The sequence below is a fragment of the Callospermophilus lateralis genome, chromosome 1, assembly GCF_048772815.1.
Source record: "Callospermophilus lateralis isolate mCalLat2 chromosome 1, mCalLat2.hap1, whole genome shotgun sequence".
In the NCBI taxonomy this organism is placed as follows: domain Eukaryota; kingdom Metazoa; phylum Chordata; class Mammalia; order Rodentia; family Sciuridae; genus Callospermophilus; species Callospermophilus lateralis.
In genome coordinates, this window is record NC_135305.1 from 200522159 (window position 1) to 200546511 (window position 24353).

At 51.0% G+C, this 24353-nt stretch overlaps 2 protein-coding genes across 3 annotated transcripts in view; one reads left to right on the forward strand and one right to left on the reverse strand.

The window, feature by feature from the left end:
* Positions 1 to 79: 79 nt before the first annotated feature.
* On the reverse strand, positions 80 to 22967 carry Plcd1 (phospholipase C delta 1). 2 transcript variants are annotated; one of them, XM_076869095.2, is made up of 15 exons: positions 22832 to 22967; positions 14142 to 14306; positions 10939 to 11167; positions 4109 to 4238; positions 3787 to 4018; positions 2983 to 3184; positions 2749 to 2893; positions 2519 to 2668; positions 2269 to 2427; positions 1897 to 2056; positions 1586 to 1702; positions 1021 to 1199; positions 791 to 923; positions 563 to 712; positions 80 to 447 (listed from the first exon to the last, which is right to left on the reverse strand). In XM_076869095.2, the coding sequence occupies exons 1-15, from the start codon at positions 22863 to 22865 to the stop codon at positions 362 to 364; spliced, it is 2271 nt and encodes a 756-aa protein (XP_076725210.1). In that variant the 5' UTR covers positions 22866 to 22967; the 3' UTR covers positions 80 to 361. The 2 variants fall into 2 exon arrangements, with proteins under 2 accessions (XP_076725210.1, XP_076725209.1); XM_076869094.1 differs by lacking the exon at positions 22832 to 22967 and adding an exon at positions 18145 to 18253.
* Positions 22968 to 23416: 449 nt separating this feature from the next.
* Dlec1 (DLEC1 cilia and flagella associated protein) overlaps positions 23417 to 24353 on the forward strand; it is a 56427-nt gene continuing 55490 nt past the window's right edge. Inside the window, exon 1 of the mRNA XM_077110197.1 lies at positions 23417 to 23556. Within this exon, the coding sequence (XP_076966312.1) occupies positions 23417 to 23556 (140 nt within the window). The remainder of the gene's footprint in view (positions 23557 to 24353) is intronic.

Genomic DNA, 24353 nt, shown 5'->3' on the forward strand with positions numbered 1-24353 from the left:
CAGACCACCCCTAGGAGCATGGGGAAGGGACATGCCCTTCACGGGGGATTTTATATCCCAGAAAGGGAGACCACCAGGCTTAGTCTTACTGTGATTTTTATAAAAACCCTTGACCTAACATTGGCCAGAGGGCGGAGAGGGCTGCAGTGTTGTTGCTAACGGAAATGAGGACAGTTCCAGGGCCCGGGGCAGCTCCTGGAACCCCAGAGAGGCAGCAGCACAGACAGTATGTTAGCGTTGAAGGCCGTTCAGGGACCTCTGGCTCCGCGGTGGAGGTTGGGAGCAGCCACACCAGCCCTGCCTCCAGGTGTGGACAGAGGGCCTGACGGACTCAGGGTGGACCCCACCTGACCCCAGAGGCCTAGTCCCGGACGGAGATCTTCACAAAGAGGGTGGCTGATGGATGCTGGTCTCCGTTCTTAGATAGGAGGTGGACGTGGCGGTACCCTGGCAGGCAGGAAGGAGAGTTCTGGTCACTCAGGGAGGGTGTGCCATGGCACATCCAAGTCCTACACAAGAGAGACCCCATCCAGGCTGTCCTCTGCCCTCGCCACACACTCACCCTGCTTGAGGCTGTTCCAGGGGATGGTGCTCTGGCCGATGAAGTCATTCTTGGAGGAGGCGTCATAGTCTTCCACCACAAAGCGGACCAGCGCCAGCTCAGGCACAACCACCTCAAACTCAAACTCCGTGTCCCACCACGGGTTGAAACCTGGGGGATAGGCACCGTATCAACAGCATGCCCACCAGCATTACCAGGAGCTGGGCCCGGCTGAGGCCCAGGACTTACCGTTATTGGTGATTACAGCAGTCTGGCGACTGGCCATGTCTCGGCCCACGCCATGGATCTCCACTGTCACCTTGGGGTCCACAATTGAATTCTTACTCTTGTTGACTTTTGGCAGCTGCTGTCCAGAGATGACCTGAGGACAGGTGGGGGACAATGAAGAGTTCAGGAATGGAAGTGATGGGGGTCAGGGAGGTCCATGGGCACTGGGTCCCTCCTGGGTCTGTCCATACCCTGATGCTGAGCTGCTTCCGGGACCACCAGGGCCCTTGAGTCAGGGCGCGTGAGTTGAAGGTGGTGTTGGGGTCTCTCAGGAATGCAGGCTTCAGCACATACCCACAGGCCCCATTGTCCTGGAAACGACCCTGGTACACGTCCATCTCTGGCCCAGGTGTCTGGAAGTTCAGGGCCACTACAAGCAGGACAGAGCACTCACAGGCTGGGCTGACCTCAGGGCCCTAGAGCCAGCCTCCTCGGGTACACTGAGGCCTAGGGTTGCACAGTAAGAAGCCAGGACCCAATACCACTCCAATGCCCACTGCCTTCTCCACTCTAACTGACCCAGCATACTGACCACTTGTTAATGGGTTATATTATGCTTCTGGTGTCAGAACTCAAAGGGCTAGTACGCTAATGACGGGATTCCAGATGCTAGTGGGGAGATATTTCCAGAGTTTACCAGTTCCATGAGCCCCTGCGTCCTGCCCTGCTCAGCTCCCCAGACCTCTCACTGTGGGGCATTCAAGGCTCTGGGCTGAAACCCTCCCCAGGTGTCCTCCAACCCCAGCCAGCCCATACCAATCTGGCAGCCCCCGTTCCACATCTCCACGGGGCTGTAGTTGGAAGAGTCTGTTCTCCACCCGGCTGGGTAGATCCTGCTCAGGTGCCCCTCGTTGTGACGGACAAAGCTGTTTCCTGAGGGGAGGTGTGGCTCAGTCAGCAGTGGAGGCCTCCCAGGGAACCCACGGCCCTCCCACCAGTTCTCTCTGGTAACAGAGAAGGCAGCCCCAACTCCAGGCCTGAGCACGAGCAGAGCAGCCAGGCCTGGCCCTGGCTGGCCCAGATGGTCAGACAGATGGCCCGCACCCTCTGCCTGCAGAGGGACTCACCTGACTCTTGGAGCATTCGGAGGGCACGGTTCTCTGAGAAGGACGCCATCTCATAGAAAGCCTGCCCGGAGGTGCCAGAACTGGAAAAGCCCCCAAAGTGGACACTCTTGCAGTAAATGACCATGTCGGAGAGCTCCTGCACCAGCCTGAGCTTGTCCTCCTGGGGGCCGTGGGGAGGCCCGGGTTAGAGTCAGAGGTTGGGGTGGGGTGGGCACTGAGAGCCAGAAGCCCAGACACAGAGAGACAGAGGAAGACAGAGAGAGGGGGCAGAGGTTCTGAATGGCAGCCAGAGAACTGAGATAAGGCTAATGTCCCAGGGGGCGGGGGAAGGAGGTACCCCAGGGCCTCCCACCCCACAGCTCCCTCTCGAACCCTGGGCTTGTGCTCCACTCGGCTCCTCACTGCCTCGTCCTCCATCTCTGCAGCTTCATCTTCGTCCGACACAACCGTGGCCTCGGGGCTGCTTTCCCCTCCCAGGGGCAGCAACCCCCCAAGCTTCTTCCCCTTCAGCAGGATCTTCCCCTTCAATTGCTAGAGACGAAGAGACAACTCATCAGGACCCCCCTGGCCTCCCAGTCAGTCCCTGCCCTCTCTTCTGGGCACCCCCATCCCCACCACGTACCTCGGGGGAAGGCAGGCTAGTGGTGACCCCATCGAGTGGCCGGTCCAGCAGCATGGGCCCCAGGATGGTGCGCAGGTGTCTTGCCATCACGCGCTGCTGCTCCAAGCTGCAGTGGTTCTCCAGGGACAGGATGACCGGGTAGGGGGACACCTGGAGGCCCAAGGGCATGTTAGGACAGGCTGGCCACCCCTAGGCCCCTCCTCCTCATCCCCCGGGAGCTCAGCATCTACCTTGAAGGCATAGTCCCGGATGGCCCTGAGCACGTCGCACAAGAGGATCTTGGACGTGAATGTGTAGCCATGGTAGATGATTGGCTCGAGGTTGGGCCCATCCCAGCAGTCGAGCTCCAAGCAGCGGCAGCCTTTGCACAGGGCCCTGAGGGTAAGGGTGGTGGCTAGGACCCTCTAGGTCCTGTTCTGGGTTCCCCTCCTGATTCCCGCCCACAAGGCCTCCCTGGACCTCACCGGATGTAGGCTTCGGTACTGCTGGGCCCTGTGAGCTGGTCCTCCAGCAGGTAAGTGTTGTGTGAGGAGGACACCAGGTAGTGGCTGAGTGGCTGGCTCATATCCTGGTAGACCCTCCGGTGCGCCAGGCTGAAGGCGCTGCCATCAGCTGATAGCAGGTACATGAGGAAGCCATCCTTGGTCATCTGCCGCTGCGCCTTGGCTGGGGAGGGAGGAGACCGTCAGAGGTGGCTGCCCCAGACCTCCTCCTGGCTCCCCACCAATCTGGAAAAGGGACCCTCTATTCCCTCCGCCTGCCCATCCTGAGCTGGTCCTCCACAGTTCTGGGAAGCAGGATAAGTCTGAGGCTCTCAGCCAGAGACTTGTGACCACAGAGTGAGGCTCTGTCACTTTCTCTGACTCTGTCCTGGAACCCTGAAGCCCTTGAGGACAGGGTCTCATCCCCTCCATGCACCAGACAGGAGTGCCCTCTGGAAAAGGGCTCCATTTTCTCTGCCCAGTTACATCTCAAAGGTGGGCCCAGAATGGACATGAAGGGACAGGAATTGCTTTGGCTTCTCCAGTCACCTCTCTATTTCTTGGGGGAGGAGGACCTCAAAGCCCCCTGAAGGAGGAATCAAGGGGAAACTGAGGAAGTGACACTGGAGTCCTCTCCCCCATCTGCCTGATTTCATGGGTCAGGCAAGCATTGACCAAGCGCCCTGAGGCTGGCTGAGAACCCCTGCCCTTTAGCCCCCTTCTCTGTCTGCAGTCTCCTTAGGTGTCTCCCAGTGCAGAGTGGCCCTGGGGCTGCCAGGCCCTCACCAGTCTCATTGGGCTCATAGCGCTCGATGAGGGAGAGAGCCAGCGCTGGCCCTGCTGCCTCCTCCCGCTGCTGGTGCTGCAAGAAGGTCACCAACTGATCCACCGAAAGCGTCTCCGCTGAGCCTGCAGCCTCAGCAAAGGCGCGGTCGATCTCCTCCCGCTGGGTCAGCATCTTGTAGAAAGCCTCAATCTCCTCATCCTCCAGGGAGTCTGTCTGGGAGTGGTCACATTCCTGCAAAGCCAGGACAGCAGGAAGCCGGGGCTCAGAGCAGGCCACAGATGGGGACCCAGGACCCCACTGCCACCGTAGACCCAGACGCACCCTGAAGATCTTCCGGGCATAGCTGTCGTCCACCTGGATGTTGAGCTCCTTCAGGAAGTTCTGCAGCTCCTTGAAGCTCATCTTGTTGTCCTTGTTCTTGTCAGCCTTCCGTAAGCAAGAGTGAATCCAGCTGGGCAAGCAGTAAGGAAAGAACCCAAGAGCCCAGCAAGGTTCAAGCTAAAGCTGCCCACGTCTCCCTACCGGTCTGGGTAGCTCCTGTGTTCCACACTGTAGGGCGAGGCCTGGTGGCCTCTCTGGAGGAAAACACTACTTCCCATCAAGGATTCCTGTTCTGTTGGCTGGTTTTGAAACATTCAAAATGTTTAAGAAATTTCTTAATGTAAAAAAAGGCTCACAGTAGGGGCTGGGGTTGTGGCTCAGTGGTAGAGGGCTTGCCTAGCATGCACGAGGCACTGGGTTCGATCCTCAGCACCACATATATATAAAATAAAGATATTGTGTCCACCTAAAACTAAAAAATAAATATTAAAAAAGGCTCATAGTAGACAAGCTAAAAAATACCAAAAAAAGCAAACAAAGCGTGCAATAGCTCCGTCCCCAACACTGCAAAGGAGGTGCTTCTGGTGTCCAGTATGTAACTGCCAGCCAACCTGACGCGGACTTGTTTCCTCTGTAGGAAACAGCAAATTTTCAGCCAGAGGTCAGAGGATGGGGACATCCCATGCAGAGCCAAGCCCAGGTTAAGTTCTAATGATTGGGGCAATCCTGTCCCCACTGCTGGCCCCTCTCCTGCTTGACCTTGAGGAACTAGAGAAGGGGGAAGCTGCCCAGTACGTTCCACAGAAATCAGAGTACTAAATAGAACAAAGAAGAGGAAACCTCGCTTCAGTAGGAAAAAAAAAATGAACGGTAGAAGAACACGGTAGAACACTGTGGAAAAAAACCCAGCAGCACGGTTTTAGAAGGAATTACGAAGAAATGGGGGCTGGGGGTGTAGCTCAGTCATAGAGCGCTTGCTTAGCATTCACGAGGACCTGTGTTCAATCCCCAATACCAAAAATAAATAAATAAATAAAAACTAACAACCAAATAAGTAAAAACTCATCTATTTGGCAGACTAAAGGAAACTTGTACAACACAGGCTTAGAAAAAGATTAATTAAAAAGAAAATAATATGATGACACTAATGAGAAAATATAAACTAAGCTTTTTCAAATATAAAATATAAACTAGGCTTCTGCAAACATAATACCCAGTGCAGGTAAAGGTCCAGTGGAGTGGGTACTCATCCATGGCTTGGGCAAGGTAAATGGGTACAACCTTTAGGAGAGTCATCTAGGGACAGCTAAAGGTTTAAAATATTGCTGAGGTTTGGATGTGGTTTGTCCCCCCAAAGGTTCACATGGCGGGGTCTTGGTCTTTAGGGTGGCAATGATGGGAGGTGGTAGTGTGGACCTTTAAGAAGTGGGGCCAGGTAGGAGGTCTGTAGGTCAACTGAAGATGTGCCCTTGGAAGAGCTTCTGGGACTCCAGTCTCATTCTAGCTCCTGTCTGGTAATGTGATCTATTCCCAGGCCACTACTGTGATGCCATCAGCCACGAGGACCTCAACAGAGCCAAGCTGATAGCAGCACCATGCCCTTGAGTCTCCAAAACTGTAGGCTAAATAGATCTCCCTTCTTTATAAACTTAGCCAGCCTCAAGTATTTCATTACAGTAATGAAAAAGAGACTAAAACAACTATTGGATCATTTCATTCCACTTCTAGGAATCCTAAATACTGGTAGGAAAATTCTAAATACTGGAAGGTTTTTATGAACACAGTTCTTTGAAGTGTTATTCATATTAGTGAAAGACTAAAATAAATTTCCAGCATTACAGGAATAGATTTATAGTTTAGAATGCATCTACTCGGTGGAATATTATAGTAATTAAAGCCATCTATGGGGACTTCACTAGGGAAATAATTATGATATAATGTTACACTGCAAATGCATCACAAATGTATGATCTCTACTATTTTTGGCAAAGTCATCATTAGGCAAATTCAAACGCAGAAAAAAAGATTAGGAGAGTGCAATTGGCAATTTCTGGAGGAGGTGCATCTTGTAGGTTCTTTCAAACATCATTCTAACATCCATAATTTCTAAATTTTACATATATATATAGATCCAATTTTTATGCACATATATGTATATATATTTTACTTATATGTATATATTTTTATATAACTTATATGTTAAAAATATATATATATATATATATATATATACACACACACACACACACACACATATGTATATTAGTCATGGCAGAATGCCAAATGAAACCATCAAGTCCACAAATTCTCTGAGCTGAAGGCTACTCAGCAGGAGAGACGGCTTTACAATCTTGAGGTCTCATGCTGCAGGGCATGAGATGTCTAAGAAAGAGGCTATACAAGAGGGATGACTGTGGAAAAAGTACCCCAGAATTGGGCTTTTTAGAAAGCTCAAAATCAGGCAGATGTAGCCTTATGAAAAAATGCTTAAAATTCTTCAAATGCTGGAAAGCACACAGAAAAGGAAGCTAACAGGTTTCATAAATGTATCCTCCAAAGGAACTACATCTACAGTAGCAATGAGCAATCCAAAAGGGAAATTAAGAAAACAATATACAACAGCATCAAAATGAATAAAATAATTTGAAATAAAAAGTTTTAAAGTGCAAAACTTATCCTGCGAAAAGCCACAAAAAAAAATTGTCCTAGTACCAAAAAGAAAGAAAGAAAGAAAAAGAAATGAAACAAGATATAAGCAAATACAAAGACATCTATGTTCCTGGATCAGAAGACTTGATATTGCTATGCTGGAAATACTCTCCAAGTTCACACACAATCCGTATCAGAATCCTGCTGGCTTCTTTGCAGAAACTGGCAAGTTCTTCCTAATATTCATTTGGAAATTCAAGAGACCTAGAATAACCATAGTAATTTTGGAAAAAAAAGGAACAATTTTAGAGGACTCACACTTTCGATTTCAAAACTTCCTATAAAATTACCTAACCAAGACACTGTGGTGCTGGTGCAAGTGTAAATACACAGACAAATGGAAAAGACTCGAGAGTCCAGAATAAATTCTCATGTTTACAGTCAATTGATTTCTTATAAGGATACCAAGACGATTCAATGGGACATGAATAATCTCTTTTCAACTAGCTCCTGTCGGGTGATGGTGCTGGAACAATTGCCTATCGACATATAAAAAGAAAAAAGAAACTGCATCTCCTACCTCACACTATATACAAAAATTAGCTCAAAATTGATCAAATTCTTAAATGTACGAGCTAAAATGATAAAACTCTAGAAGAAAATAGGAAAAAAAATGTTCTTGACTTTGAACAAAGCCTTCTTCAATATGATAAGCACAAATAACTAAAAAAAAAAGTAGATGAACTACACTTATCAAAACTAAGAACTTGATGCTTCAAAGAATACCATCAGGAAAGAGGCACCCATAGGATGGGAGAAATTATTTGCATAAGAGACTTGCATCTAGAATCTATAAAGAGCTCTTACGACTTGATTATAAAAAGACAAACAACTCAATCAAAAGATGGGCAAAGGGTCTAAATAGGTATTTCTCCAAAGAAGACAGACAAAAAGCACATGAAAAAATGCTCAGCATCATTAATCATTAAGGAAATGCAAATAAATCAAAACCATGATGAGATCATACTTCACACTCATTAGGATAATACCACTATAAAAACAAAAAAAGCAGAAAAAACTAGTATTAGCAAGGATGTGGAGAAATTGGAACCTTTACACACTGTTGATTAGAATGTAAAATGGTACCACTGCTGTGTAAAACATTATGATAATTCCTTTAAAAAATGCATATAAAATTACCATGTGATCCAGCAATATTACCTGTAGATATATATCCCCCAAATAGAAAGAGGTTCTCAAAGAGATTTATTTGTGCACCCATGTTCATAGAAGTATTATTTACAACAGCCAGAAGGCAAGACAAAAATCCAAGTTCTATTAGTAGATAAATGAACAAACATAATGTGGCACATACATACGATGGGATATTATTTTAAAAGGGCATTCTAGGAGCTGGGATTGTAGCTCAGTGGTAGAGCACTTGCCTTGCATGCATGAGGCCCTGGGCTCCATCCTCAGCACCACATAAAAATAAATAAAAACAATAAAGATATTGAGTCCATCTACAGCTGAAAAAAATTTTTAAAAGGACATTCTAACACATTCTATAATATGAATGAAACTTGAGATCATTATGTTAAGTGATATAAATCAGTCATAAAAGACAAAAATTGTCTGATTTCAACTTATATGAGGAACCTAGGGTAGACAGATTCATAGAAACAGAAAATAGAATGGTGATTGCCAGGGACAGGAGTGGGGGTAGGGGAAGAATGAGGAGTTTTCATTTGAAGGATATAGAGTTTCAGTTTTGCAAAACAAAAAGAGCTCTGGAAGCTGCTTATGCAGCAATGTGAATATACTTAGCACTACTGAACTGTACACTTTAAAATGGTTAAGAGGGTATGTGTATTACATTGTGGGTATTTTATCATAGAGCCCTTGCCTAGCATGTGTGACACACTGGGTTTGATTCTCGGCACTGCATATACATAAATGAATAAAATAAAGGTCCATCAACAACTAAAAATATACATTAAAAATAAATAAATAAAATAAAATAAATAGCCAGGTCTAGAGGCATGCCTGTAATCCCAGTGACTCTGGTGTCTAAGGCAGGAGGATTCCAAGTTCAAGGCCAGTTTCAGTAATTTAGTGAGTCCCTCAGCAATTTAGTGAGACCCTGTCTCAAAATAAAAAAAAAAATAAAAAAGGGCTGGGGATGTGGCTCAGTGGTAAAGTGCCCCTGAGTTAAATCCCCAGTACCAAAATAAATAAATAAATAAGTAGATCCATTTAAAAAGAGCTCATCAACAATAAAAATGGGCAAAGGATTTGAGTAGCTATTTCTCCAAAGAAGAAATATAATGGCCAATAAACATGTAAAGATGCTGGACATTATTTGCCATCAAGGAATTGCAAAGAAAACCATAATAAGATACTACTTCACATCCACAAGAGTATCTCTAATAAAACATTCAACACAGATGGGTGTGGTGGTGCACAGCTGTAATCTCAGCGGCTCAGGAGGCTGAGGCAGGAGGATCCTGAGTATGTGAATATACTAAAGTGAGGCCCTAAGCAACTCAGTGAGACCCTGTCTCTAAATAAAATACAAAAGGAGACTAGGGATGTGGCTCAGTGGTTAAGTGACCCTGGGTTCAATGCCCAGTACCAAAAAAAAAATAAAAAATAAAAATTCAGCTATGAAAAGGAAGGACCACAAAGTTCAAATGACAAGTGTTGTCAAGGATGTGAACAACTGAAACCCTTACATACTGCTGGTGAGAATGTAAATTAGTGCAACCTCTTTGGCAAACAGTTCGGCAGTTCCTTAGAAGGTTAAATATAGAATTCACTTGAGAGAAATGAAAACATATGTCCACACAAAACTTATTCTACCGTGTGAAGAGCAAATTAGATAAAAGCCACAAAATGGAAATAACTTAAATATCCATCAGTTGATGAATGGATAAATAAAGCATGGCATATCCATACAATGGAATATTAGCAGGAACAACTATGGATACGTGCTACAACATGGATGCAAGTTGAAAACATAATTATGCTAGATAAAAGCAGCTAGTCTCAAAAGACTGTGTGATTCCACTTATATGCTATGTCCAGAACAGGCAAACAGAGACAGGAAGTAGATCAGTGGCTGTCTACCCCTGGAGCTGAGGGGAAATGGGAAGTGGCAGATAAAGAGTACAGGGTTTCTTTTTTGAAGTGATAAAAATGTTCTAGAATTGATTGTGAGGATGGTTGTGGAACTGTGAATATACCAAAAAGCACTGAATCAGGTTCAACGTGTTAAAGGTTAATTGCATGGATTGTGAATTATGCATCAATAAAGTTGTCATTAAAAAGGGGGGAGGCTGAACTGGTTCTACCTAGATCCTTATGTGACAGAAGCCTGAGCACTTTGGATCATACACTAGTATGTTGTTGTGCAACTAGATTTTGAAGTTACTTTAAGCCCACAGCTGGCTTGAACACCAGGCTCAGGGGAACCTGACCACTGCCTACAACAGCGCACAGGTAGGTACCACAGTCTCTCAATTCCCAGAGGTGATAAGTATGGTAACTCTAGAAAACATGATTAGAACTCCCCACACGAAGTCTCCCACTGATTTAAGCTGCTCCCCTGAGCCTTCCCGATCTCCCATCTCCACGCTTTACAGAGGGGCTCTAGGGAGTGTCAGGGGCTCCAAATCTGTCTGGCCTTGGGTCAGAGTAGACCAAAGGAGGCGCCATGCACCTTCCCTTATTCCCTTCTGCTATAGACCGAATTGACATTTAGACAACAAACGTCATATGTTGAACCCTGACCTCCAGTGTGATGGTATTTGGAGATGGGAAGTAATTCGTGTAGATAAGGTCATAAGGGGTGAAGCCCTTAAGATGGCATTAGTACCCTTACAGGAGAGACACCAGAGAGCCCTAGTCTCCTTCCTGCCACGTGAGAACGCACTGCCAAGGCACACATCTGCAAACACAGGAGAGGGCCCTCCCTAGGCCTCGACCCTACTGGCCCCTTCACCTCCAACTTACAGCTTTCAGATAGTAGAAATAAACTTCTGTTGTTTAAGCCACTCAAACTATGCTATTTAGTTACAGCAGCCACAACCGACTAAGCCATCTTCCATGCCCAGGCTGCCCAGGGACAACTACAGCCTGTCCACAGGCCGGGCCTGGACTCACAGCCACCAAGAGGATACTGCTGCAGCTTCTGTCGCTGATCCATGGAGCCCGAGTGGTGGATGATCTTGCGTAGACCCAGTACCCAGTGTTGGGCGTCGGCTGGTGTCGGGGCGATGAGGTCTAGTGTGTTGCGCTGGTCCTTGAAGACAATGGAGAAGCAGCGATCCTCGGGCACATCTCGGGCGAACTTCTCCAGTCCCTCTGTGCGGTGCCCCATCCGTACCTCCTGAATGTCCTCGATGGAGACTGCAAGAGGGGTACGGTGGTAGTGGAGGCAGAGCATGCCGTGAGGTCAGTCCCTGCCTCTGATGTGACCAAGATTGCAATGCGGGGGCGGGGGGAACTGCTTTGAGACGCCACCAGGACCAGGGTTGAGGCCTTGAGTCCAGAGAGAAGGAAGGGAGGAGGACAGGAGGGCAGAGGAGGGACAAAAAGTGGGAGAAAGACAAACTGGGGTAGAGACAGCATGAGACAGTCATAGAGTGGAAATGCACAGGGAGAGACAGAGACAGAGATCTCAGAGGGGGAAGGGCAAGCGGGACCCCGGAACCCCCAACTCGGTGATGCAAGGGGTAGGCCCTGGGGAGAGGACTGGGGTAGAGCAGGGGTCTTTGGGATGGGGAGAGGGAGGCCACCCTGGAGCTTGACACCTGTGAGAGGGAGGGGTCATGCACCTTCCTGATTGTGCTGGACTTTGGGCCTGTCCTTTCCCCCACTACTATGAGAGCTTCCAGGCCCCTCTCCTGACCATTTAGGAGACTGGGGCTGTTAGTCAGCCCTGGCCTGGGGTGTGGGGACAGAGGGCCAAAGACAGGGACAGAAGTGTATCAAAGCCTTGTCCTGAGTCTGTACGTGTTCTGAGGGGCTGCAGGAAGGCCCTGCCCTCCAGAATCCCAAGAGGCAGGATGAAGTGTGTCCTCAAGGGTCTGAGAGATTACAAAATTCAGCCCTCCGGAGCCAGAGAGAGCTCTGTCAGAGCCTAGCCTTCCAAACTTCAGGGGGAGACAAGACCCTAGGTACCTGCCATGCCACTGGCCTCACAGAGAACCAGTCCCACTAGACAGGCGCATGCTGAGCCTCTCAGCAGCAGGATCCAGGCAGGATCCTGCCACACACCCATCCTGAGCCACACTCATCCATCTATGCTGGGTCCTAGACTGCCTCTGACGGAAGACCTGCCTGTCCTTCCCTGAGCCCAACACCACCCTGAGTGTCAGGGGCCTCCTAGCCACCTGCCGACCACATGCGTGGCAGGTACCTAACCCTGGCCACAGGCTCTGAGGAATGGGGACATGTGAGCCCCAGCCATCTGGGGTGCAGAGCATACCCCTGCTTAATCCTGAGGTTCCCCATGAGGCCCCACAGCAGGTATAGCTGCAGCTGCCCCCAGCTGGGATTGAAAACAGGAAGCCTACAGCATGGAAACCCCCAAGCCCAGAGATAAAGTCCAGCTGTCCCCACTGCTGATAACACCCTCTCTGCTGAGAACCAGTGACCACAGGGAGACAGAGAGCAGAAACCAGAGCCAAAGAGAAATGGGAGATGCGCCAGCCCTCCATTGCCTGGCCTCAGTTTCCCCAGGGGTCAAGAACAGGTAAGAACAACAATCCCACTGCTCACCCGGAGAAGGGAGCACCAACAGGCATGCTCAGCAGGAGGCCTGTCTTGTGTGTCTGACCTGGACGAAAGCCTCTTGGGGCCATGCTCCTTACCCAAGAGCACCTGTCCTCCTGACCCTGTTACTCCAGCGGCACCTCCTCTCAGGGCACAGCCCCTCAGACTCACCTGTGCACCTTTGCTCACACGGGGTCACCTGCCTGAATGCTGTTCCTGCCTTTTTGCTCATGGCTGTCCCAGTATGAGATTCTGGTCTCACCAGCCCAGATGGGGGTTCCTGCTGGAAGGGCCTGTGTCTCTTACTCCTCTACCTGACCCCTGTCCCACAGGCTCCCCACCAAGCACTAGGCCACACTGGGAGTCATGTAAGTGTATTGGCAGGTGGGGGTGGCGGGGTTCAAGGAATTCCCAGGGCTCTCAGTGTAAGATCCCTGTTCCCACCCCCCCACCCCCCACTAGCCTCTAACAGGAAACCCTGTATCAGGGCAGGAGCCCAGTGAAGGAGCCTGTCTGGCGCCATAGAGGCAAGGTCAGGGCGTCACTCCCGTACTAGAAAGCAGGAGGCTGGGCTGGGGCAGACACAGGCTCAGGGAGATTTTTGAGAACACAGAAGAGCTCGATCCCCCTCAGACCCTGCCCTGCCCTACTCAGAGACCTGCATGACTCACACCCTAAAGGCACCCTACTAGAAGCCCTCTCCGTGGGTGGAACCTTTCCTACCTTCTAGTCACCAAGTCTAGTCTTGCTCTCTCCAGACTTGCCAGTGACCCCATCCATATGCCCAGAGACTGGAATGATCTATCTGCACTATCCAATTGAGTAGCCACTAGATCTGCCTGTGGATATTTAAATATAATTTAGGTAAAATGAAATACGATTTAAAACTCAGTTCCTTAGTCACACTAGCTATGCTTCATGGGCTCAACGGCCACGTGTGGCTGGTGGCTGCCATAATGGACAGAACAGATAACGTTTCCTTCATTGCAGATCGTTCTATTGGGTGGAATTCATCTAACATTTTCTCCACTAAGTACAAATGTAGACAAGAACATCTCATTTCACAGAATCTGCGGCCTAAGCCTTGGGTTCTTAGGCCTTTTCAGAAGTTTCCAGAAAGCCTTCACACCCACATCCTCCTTGAGGGAGTGCCCCAGTAGTGGCCTTTCTCTGTGTATCCTAGCCCTGCTCCACCCCAACTTCTTATGGCTCCAGGTTCAGAGGATCTGCCTCCTGTGGCCCCACCTCACACCCTGGGCTCTGATACCCGGAAGGGCCTTATCTGTGTCCGGACTTTGGGCCTGTCTTTTGAACTACCACACCTGGAATGCTAACTCGCCCAACTTTCCCTTCTTCCCACACTTGGAGGATACCTGTGATTCAAGCAACCCTGTCCAGCTCCCTCCCTGCTGCTGAGCCTGGCTCTGCCCTTCTCTGGTCTGGGTTATGCGTCCCCACCTGAGGAACTCTAGCATGTGGTCCTGAGTACACAGTTGCCCTCTCCAACCCAGACTGGACCTCAGATTCTCTACAAGTGATTTCACTGGCTCCTCCCACTGAACCCCATCCATACTCTGCCCCCTCCCCTGTGACCCAGGATACTCACACAGCTGTGACTCTGGGGACCTCATGACTTTGCGAGACTCCTGCCAGATGGTCTTACAGTCCTCCTGCAACTTGTAGAAGCGCTCTCTTCGCCATGAGCTGGACTTCACCTTCAGGAGCTGGCTGCCCTTCAGCAGGGCCTGTAGGTCCTTGTCATCCTGCAGGCCTGAGGGGTCAACACCAGAAAGGTAACACCTCCTCCACCAGGGTCCCTGCTGCCGTTGGCTCCACACTGGCCATGCCCACCTCTGGACCCTCTCAGCCCACGTTTCTCCAGCCTCCTCCTCAGTTCTCTTTACCCACCGTATCCCCCACTCCAGCCTCCTCCCATGCCTGCCTCTTCCGGGCGGGAGTCACCTCCAACAGCAGCTGAGGCAGTCATGCAAACCACAGGACTCTTGCCCACCCAAGACCATACCCACACACTGAGATCTGTCCCCCATAGCTGACTGGGCAAAGGGTGGGGCAACTAATTCAAGAAGCACTGGTTCCTAGAGGAACAGAACCTTAGGAAATGATGGGCCCTTCCTGGTCACCTGTAGGGATTAGAGTGGACCAAAAGAATCTGGGATCAAAAGATCAGACCATACAGCGGGGAGAGAGAGCAGACACAGATGGAAATGGACCCCAGGGCACCATGGAGCCAAACAACCTCTCAACTCCAGTGGCCCCAGGATAATTAGTGCCTGGGTTTGGGCACCCTACCTGACCCCTGTGTGACCTGAACAAGTGACTTCATGTGGCTGGGCCTCTGCTTTCCCGTCTATAAAATGGGATAATAATACCACCCATCTCATACAGGAGCTCTGACTTCAAGTGAGATGAAGCCCAGGTCTGTGGAGACAACCACAATGTGGTTCTTGGTGTGGACACTGTGGTCAATGTAGGACCCTTGTGCCTAACTTGCCACCCTCTTCCCTGCTACCCTGACCCCCGACTAGAGTCTGCTTGAGCAGGTCTCTGGCCTTTTCCCCATAAGAGAATGATAAGCCCACTGTGGCCTGTGTCTGGCCTGCTGGGATGCCCTTGTCCTTTCTGTTCCACCCCCATTGCTGAGGGCGCCGGGTCTGGGGGCCCTGGAGGTACAGAAACAAACCACAGAGCAGTCCCTTCAGAAGGACTCGTGCAGAGCCCACAGGGAGGACCCAGAACCCTGGTGGCCTGGCCCACCTTCTGCTCAACTCTGCCACTGCTCTCAGAGATGCAGGCTGGCCTGAAGCACAGGTTCTCAAAGATGCAATGCCTTCTGTCCTACAGGTCCTGACAGGAGGCACTATGGGGACACCAAGCCTGGTTTCTCAGAAGCCCTCAGTCCCAAGCAAATCCTGTGCCAACTGTGATGAAATAGATCTGCAACCCACACCTTAATAACCCATCAGTTTAATATATAGTTACATCTATACGTGTGTGAGTGTGTGTTTGTGTATGGGGTGTGTGTGTGTGTGTGTGTGTGTGCACGTGGAGTTCAGCAGCCATCTCTGTTCAAAGTTGATTGGCTACCTCACTTCTTCCTAAACTATGTGGCCTATCATCCATCTTGGTACTGCTACTCCAACAGAGTGGTGGCATCAGGGACCCCCAAAGGTCAAGTCTAATGAGGGACTTGTGCTTAGACCTATGTTGGGTAGCCCTCATCAAGCCATAGACTTTTGTTCTCTGAGCCCAGATTCACAATTTCTGATATCCTCTCCCACTTTATCCATGTCCCATGTCCCTAGGTAGCCTGTCCCACACATCTGCAGGGCCTGCAGAACCTTCTGAACAACTTCCCCAGGTCTCAGCCACCCACACGTTCTCTATCCCTCCCAAGCTCCTGCTTTTAGTAGGGACCGAGCCCTGTGCTAACATTCACTCCCACTCCCCTGTGGCGTTAGGCAACTCCTCCTCTCTCTGTCCCTCTGTTCCCCCATGAGCCCTGGGGTGAGAGCAGTGCTGGACCGGGGAGGCATCCCTGGGCTTCTTCAGAAACAACAGTCTAACGTGTCTTCCCATACCTGTCCAGTCTGTCCAGTCACTTCCAGAAAACACTGTGCCTTAGCATGAGAAGTTCCTCTCCAACCCAAGGGGAGGCTAGTGGAGGAGAAGGGGGCTTCTACAGAATGTTCCAAACCACGGGCTGTATATGGCCAGCCAAACACAAGAGGGAGAGTAAGGGAGTTCCCAGGGTGTCGGAGGAGACAGCCACCTCTGCCCTCTGCTGGGAGATTTCACTCTTCTATCTAAGGCTGTTCTATCTACAGCTGAAAGGATCACCTCCTTACCATCTGCCAGTACCCCACTCCCTAAGCTGGGTACACATCAGGGCAAGCCACTGCTAATAGATCAGATGGGTATGGGGGGTTGTCAGGAAGTAGAAGGTGAGCCCCACCCTCCTATTTTGGAAAACACCATGAAGAGATGACATGCTCATCCTGTCCTGGAGCCAGGCTATGGCCCTGTCCGCAGTCAGGCAGAGATAAGTCCCCAGCTGCAGACACAGATGCCAGGAGGGAGACTTCAGTCCCAAGGTGGACCTTGATAATTCCAGAAAGATCACGGTCACTGCCTTCTGGGCCCTTGGGAAATCTAGGCAGGTATCTCCATCTTTTAGCCTCAGTGGGTACCCTCTGGGCTTATGCCCCACCTTCCTTGCTCCTTTAGCACACAGGAAGCATGTGGCACCCCTTACCAAGCCCAACCCACTCAGCTGTAGCACCTTCTCTGCCTGTAGGAGGGCCGGGAGGAGCACTGAGCTCAGGGGCCTTGGGTTTACCCTGTGGCTTCACTAACCTGCCCAAGCCAGTTGCCTTAAGGAGGTGGCATATAGAAGGCACAGATGGTGCTGAAGTTGCCAGTGGGAACCCAGGGGGTGCTATGAGTTCTGCCCATGTACCTAGGGTGATACATATTGAAGACACACTGGAATCCATAGCAGTACACTGAGACATAGCCACACAGATACACTATCACAATCACACCGCCAGATACAACATCAAAGACACAATGAGCCACACACATGATACACTGTCCCCCCCCCCAGCAAACTATACATTGTCACATGGAGTTGCATAGTGTTACCCTTAGTTACATACAGCCACATAATATACAGAGTTAGAACATCATTATCATAGCAGTAATAATAGCAGCCACCATAATAACAGTTAATATTTGAATAAGATACTGTTCTTGGCACGAGTATATAATCCCCCCAACAATCCTAAGAGGAAGGCAGTATCATTAGTCTCATTTTATAGATGAGGAAACTGAGCTTGAAGGAAGTTGCATGGTGAAGTCAGGACTCAGGAGCAGGCCACAGGGCCAGTGCTACGAAACATTATTTTATGCAGCCACCACTCAGAGTCACACAGCCACAGAGTATCAACATCAGAAAATCCAAAAAGAGAAAAGAAAAGATATACCCATACACACACCATAACACAGAATAACAGAATCACTCAGTCACCTTGGGTCACCCACTGTCACATCTATCATACACAGTCACACTCTGTTGCACAGTATCACAGAAGATCATACACCGTCACAGTTGGTTACACGCAGACACCCCTGGCACCACAGTGTCACACACTTGGTTACACAGCATTACACACCATCATCACTACACAGTGGCCCCAGAGTACCACATGTGTGATCATCACTCAGTCACCACTGAGTTACCCACTGTCGCATGTCACATACGGACATACCTGGACCATCTCATTGGATTACAGAGTCATATCAATTACACACTGGGTCATATCTCCAGTGATGTCTCAGAAATTTATACACAGGAGGGAGTGGGGGTGACAAGGGTTGGAAAACTTTGGGGGAGCTGAGTTAGATCAGAAGGGTAACTAATCCCCACAGTACTCATCCCCACGTGCCACCACGGCAAACACCCCCACAAAAGAATTAAACAAAGGCTCCAAGTGCAATCAAAGGCTGGAAGCTCAGGGACAAGTAGTTTGTGTCCTGTTCCAGCTGCTTTCCCATTCCCCACAGCTCTCAATGTTCTTGGTGTCCCTTACCCAGCCTTTGCCCATTGAGTGCCGCCACCTTGAGGCTCTGCTCCTGCAGGTAAAGCTCCCTGGAGCGGCTCCGGCTCCATCTCCGGCTTGGGACCCCCAGGCACTGCATGTCGCTTTACAGTGTACCTCTGACACTGTGAAATCTGATTCAGAAGCCTTGCAGGCTCCAACAGGAGGAATCACTGAGAGTCCAACCTTCAGGGGCGGAACTAAAACCAAAGAGGTGGGGCTGGGCTCGGAGGGGCGTGGCCGTAAGGAGCAGAGCCAAGCCCAGGTGGGCGGGGCCAATCCAGGAGGGGCGTGGTCTATGCCCCTGGTAGGTGGAGAGCGAGAGCCGAAAGTAGGCGGAGGAGGTGGGACCCGAACCCAGGAGGACAGGCGGAGGGGTCGAGCTGGGGAGGCACAAGTGGGACCAACTCAGCCCAGGAAGCCGATCTTTTATTTATTCATTTTTTTTTTGTACTGGGGACTGAACTCAGGGGCACTTGACCACTGAGCCATATCCCCATCCCTATTTTGTATTTTATTTAGAGACAGGGTCTCACTGAGTTGCTTAACACCTTGCTTTTGCTATGACTGGCTTTGAACTTGCGATCCTCCCGTCTCAGCCTTCCCAGGCGCTGGGGTTGCAGGCGTGCACCACCGCGCCAGGCTAGGAAGCCCATCTTTGGCAAAGCCCCCGAAGTGAAGGCGATCTGGGACGCGGGAAGAGGCAAGCCCAGAAGGCGGGGTTCCAGCAAGGAAGCCACCGCCCAGGAGGCGACGTGGAGGCAGAACCCCTTCCAGGAAGCAGGCCAGGGGCGGAGCGAGACGGGGAGGATCCTCACTGGAGAGGCGGTGTCTAGCCGGGGAGGGGCGGAACCCCGGCTTTTGGCGGCTGGGACCGGCCAGGGATGGGAGGAGTGTGGGGCTGAGCCGGGAAGTCCTACTCCAGCCCTGACACTGGCAGAGGACACCAGGTCTGGGAGGGGGGAACAGAGCGGCTCAGGGGAATCGTGTGGGCTACAGAGAATCGAATGGGGCGGGGCCAGGCAACCGAGCTCGCCAAATATTGTATCTCAATTACTCAATGAGTTCATTGTGACTTATTTTGCTGTTGCCTCACTTGTGATCCTTAGGCGGATCCGTTCCCCCAGTTTCCCCATCCGAGTGGGGTAATCCCCAAGGTATAGCCAGATGCAAATGGCATTCTGGAAAGAAAAAAAAAAACATGCTGACTTTAAAAGAGCCCATTAACGCAGGCTTGCCTTGAATGCAGGCCTGTCTTGATGAATAGATGAGAACGGCTGCAACTTTGTACAAAACTGGGCTGCCAGTGTGCTTGGGAACAGTGGGTCCTTTCAACCCGCATCACAACTTCCCTTTCATTCACCCAGCAATTATTTATTGAACCCCTACTGTGTGCCAAGGTCAGGACGCCACCCAGAGGCCTGAGTCACTCCTCTTTTTACTTTCAGCCTCTGAAGAGTTCCCGATTCGCCTCACTGCAACAACAGTGAGTCACTGGCAAAGCACAGCAATAATAACAGACTGAAGTGCAGAGTGACTTGCCTAAGTCACACCACAGAGAATAAATAATGAGCAAGTTTCATTAGTGCAAATGAACTGAAATATGGACACAGAAAAACCTATTCTTCCTTTGGAGTGGGAGGAGAAGAGTATAACAGTAGCTGGTGTCATAGAGTAACCATGCAGAGGTTTTTTACTGGAAGCAGGACCTCCCAAGGACCTGTGGATAGAATCACACCTCCATATAATTTGTTTCCTTTGAATCTTATGTGCTTTATTTTATGTACTTAAAAACATGATCCTGAGAGGGTGTAATGGTTTTACTTGACTGCTAAAATGGCCTATGGCACCAAGAGGTTAAGAGCAGTGTAAATAACTGGGTGTCTGTAATGTGAGTATGGAACCCCAGGGATAGATAGCTTTGAAACATAACTGAGGGGTGGCTAAGGTGAGCTGGTCACCCCAACTTGCTCTGGGGTACCAAAAGGTTGCTTTTTAGGCAACCTAGAACACCCAATGCATGATTTTATTCTTATGACATCCCCTGTGAAATATGCATTGTTATCCACCCCATGGATGAGAAAATGAGCCCAGAGAGACAAATAGAAGCAAAACTAGAATTTGAGCTCAGATCTCCTGGGACCAAGATGAAGCTCCTCTACCTTCCACTTTTACAAATGCCTGTCCTTGCAGTGAGACAGGAGGGCTCAGGTATAGGAAAAGTTAGTGGAGGTGAATGTGTTCAGTAAAGGGGGACCTCAGGGGTCATGCCTTTTCAGTACATCTGGGAACATGCTGGAGAAGCTAGTCTAGGTCCAGCCAAAATAAAGACAGCAGAGAAATCAGGGTGGGTAGAAGAAGATAGGAACTGTAACATCAGTTGGAGGGCTTCCGGGGCAGCAAAAAGAGCCCCTTGGTTCTTGCATTCAGTTCTGGACATACTTTCCTTAGCTAGGGATGACCTTATGGTGCCTCATCATCTCCCAAAGAAGTGTAGATAACAACTCACTGGAACTGGCAACTTGGGGAAGGTCATCCTGCAGAAACACACCATAGCACTGAGTACCAGGTGCAATTCTAACTGCCTTATAGATAATGCTTCATTCAATCTTTACAACAACCCTATGAGGCAGGTGGTATATTATCCCCCACTTTACAGATGGGGTAATTAAAGGATTTTCTGAAGAAGCCAAGTCAAACTCAGGTATTTTCCTTCCAGAATTGATGCCTTTGTGTAAACTGCTTCTGGGAAAAAAGGGACATTTCATATCTAGGTGAGTCAGGCAAATGGAGGGAACTCAGAGGGCATTCCTGCTGCAGACCCCTAACTTTCCACACTAGAAATTTGGTCCAGCAGCACATCTAATGCTGTGCTACACACTGTAAAGGGGATGCAAACTCTCCAATCAAAGTGTCAACAACCTGGAACAGCATGGGGTACAGTACCACCCTTCTCACCATCAATTCTCCTTAACAGGTCTTGCTTCCCCATCTTGTTTGCAATGTGGACAGAAGGCACTTAATGGAGGTTACTTGGGATGCTGAGCTAGAAGTGGTGGGGCCTTAAGGGAAGACAGTTTGGAGTCTCGGTGTTATGCCATCCCTGGAAGAAGGGCTGGACTGAGTCATGCATTCAGAAGACTGGTCCCAAACAGGATGAGCCAGGGTGGCCAAACCCATACCACCAGTCTGGGAGCCTCTGACTGACCCTCCATGTGTCTTTGTTGCTGGAAAAGATACCAGGACTGCCCCCCAGGAGAAATGCTGAGCAAAGACACAAGATATCTGGGATGGAGGCCATTCCAACAGGAGCCAGGCTGCTGCTGTGTCAGAGACAACCAGAGGTCTTTAAGAAGGTCTTAGTGTGAGGTGGGTAGAGAATGGGTGGCAGTCCATAGGGTATACAGCACTAGCTAATGGGTGGTAAGAGAGAACACAGAACTGTCCAGCGCAGGTGGCCCTGGGTCCATTCCCACCAGTCTGCCAGGAGCACTCAGGACATCTCTGGCCTGGGGGAGGAGAGAGGGAACAGAGGAAGGGGCAGGGATTCCATGACCCAGCTAGACAAGATGACTTTGAGAAACTCTGGCTATTGGTCTCTATGGACTCTGGGGACCAGGTCTGGGCCAACAGAGAAACGCAAAACAGATTGAGGGCTGACTGCTGGCTGCAACTCTCGGGGGACTGGAGTGGAGGGACGGAAGGCTGTTTACCATCTTTGAATGGTTTAGATGGATGGGTCGTGGAACCTAAAGACTCCAACTCCAAGGGCACTGAAAAAGAGAGGAATATATAATTGAGCAGTGATTGGTGTGAGAGGAGCAGGGTTTGCTGAGCTGGTATATGCTCTGAGAGAACAGGAGTACAAAGGCCCCCCCCAAATGTGGGTTAGTTCCCCACCTGAAGCAAAAAGAAGCTAAGTTGCTCCCCTCCGCTCCCCTCTCAGAGGCCTCCAGAACTTGCAGTCAGGAGTCCAGATTCCCCTCTTTGCAGGAAGGACAGTGATAGGGTGAGTAGTTGGCCCAGATGACAGAAAACAAAGCTCGCTGGACAAAGGATGGAGCGGCCGGCGGCTGGAGCTGAGACCTGGCTCTCCCTCACCGGGAGGGTGCGCCGATGCGGAGATCAGACTGCTCCTCCAAGCCCGAGGGTCGCTGACTACGATTTCTGCGCTGGGCAGTTAAGGCTGCAGGGCCCGATCTCAGCCAAACTTGGACACCTCCTCGCCCCACCCCCTGACACCCTCACCGTGCCACACCCGCGCGGCCTGACGCGGTCCAGGCACGCCTGGACTTTGAGGAACCTCTAAGGATGGGTTGCACCGGGCGGGGAAGAGTCGGTTGGTTCGTGGATGCTGCTTCCTTTCCCCCTCGGTCCCTTCAAGCGATCTGAACCGTGGAATACAGACCCGGACAAGGGGGAGACCCCAAGGGAGAAGAAGTCTTCTGACCGTTCCCGACCTCCCGGGCCAGGTCTGGGGACAAGCCTGGAACACCCAGGGTTCCTATTTGGGAACCGCGGGCTGAGATTTCCCCAGCCCAGCAAAGCGGGCAAGGAGCCGTCCGGGGGCCTTGCCGAGGCGGCTGAAGGAGCTGGGATCCCCTACCCAGTGCGCGGAACGGCTTTCCCCGCGTGGGCCCCTGCAGGATCTCCCCGCTCGCGCGGGCCCGACACTCACCGTGCAGGGTCAGGAAGTCCCGGCCCGAGTCCATGCCCCTCCGGCAGCGCGGCGGGAGGGGGCACCGCGGGACTCACGTGAGCAGCGACAGCGCAGGCGGCCCCGGGTCCGAGCGCGGTGCAGTGTAGGGACCAGAATGGACTGAGGTGGGTGGAGGACGGGGGTGGGCCCGGGACACCGCCCCGCCCCCTAGGCCAGCGCCCCCGCCCTCCGGATCCGCCAACCCGCGTCCCTCCCCGCCCCCTCCTGGGGATCGGGAAGGAGGCAGAGCCAGGGGCCGGGAAGACCGGCCAACCCCGGCCCGGGCCAGTGGGTGTGCCTGGTCCCGAAATAGTCAGATCCCTCCCGCTTCCTCCGCTGCTGCCACCCACAGGCCGCGGGCCCTGTCATTAGCGCGGACAGCCAGCCCCACGCCCTGCCAGTGGGAGCCTCGCCCGGATCGGGATGAGGCTGGAAAGAATCCGGCCTCATCCCGGGGAAGGGATCACTTAAAAGTCAGACACCCAGCCGAGTTGCTGCGAAAGAGAGGCACGGAGTCTAGGCATGAGCGACAGCTCCCCCAGGATCGGCTTTCCCTTTTGCGATATGAATGCACGGGCCACGGACTCGGAGGTCTTTGGGGAGCAATACCTAGACCCTGTCCACGGGAAGGCCCTTCCCACTTGCTGGGAGGTTTCTGACCTCAGGAGTGTGCTTCATAAGGGGTGGGAGAAAGTGGCCAACAGGTGCAGGGAGTGTACCATTGGGTCCCCCACATCCCAAAAGTCCCAGTGATCTGTGCAGCCCAGTGGGGAGGACCTCTAAGGTCCCTTCTCCCGACGGCCTCCCCAGGGGCTTATCTGAGCAAGAGACCCCTACATAAACATCAGCCCTTCAATGCCCAGGACCCAGAAACTCCTTACAGGGTGCTCAGATATTCCTGGGGAAGGTCCAGGGATCCTGCTGCCCACCTCTGCCCACTTGGAAGTCCCTAGGGGAGAGCTGGGCTCAGGTTGGGAAGAAACTGGAGACAGCTTTCTCAAATGAGGAGGAGGTGTGCTAGGTCCCCCAGTGAAGCTATCTGGGCTGATAAAGTCAATGTGAGAGTCTGGCAGAAGCTAGTGATCTCTCCCAGAGGAGACCTGGTTCACCTCCACCCCATTTCTTCTGGGCCCAATCAGGCCTAAGTAAGGGGTGTGAAAGAGCTGAAAGACAGCGTTCAGGTTCTGAGAACTGAGAGGGTCAGGACTTTAGAGAGCCCCTGAGCTGGGCATGCCCCCTCTCCCCACCACACAAACACAGCTGAATGTCCTGATCTGACATTCAACTCCAGTCCTGCTGCCCTGGGCAGGTTTTCAGAACCCTCCTTAATTTCCCTTCAACAAACTCAGGGACATATTCGATGTTTTTTGAGGGATGAGCAAGTTTCACACTGGCAGGCCTCACTTTGGACCTCCAGCCTGGGGGCAGAGAGGATGAGGGGGGGTTCCCTTCTCTGCCCTTACCTCCCCTCTCCAAGGCCCTGCTCTCTTCCCAGAAACTT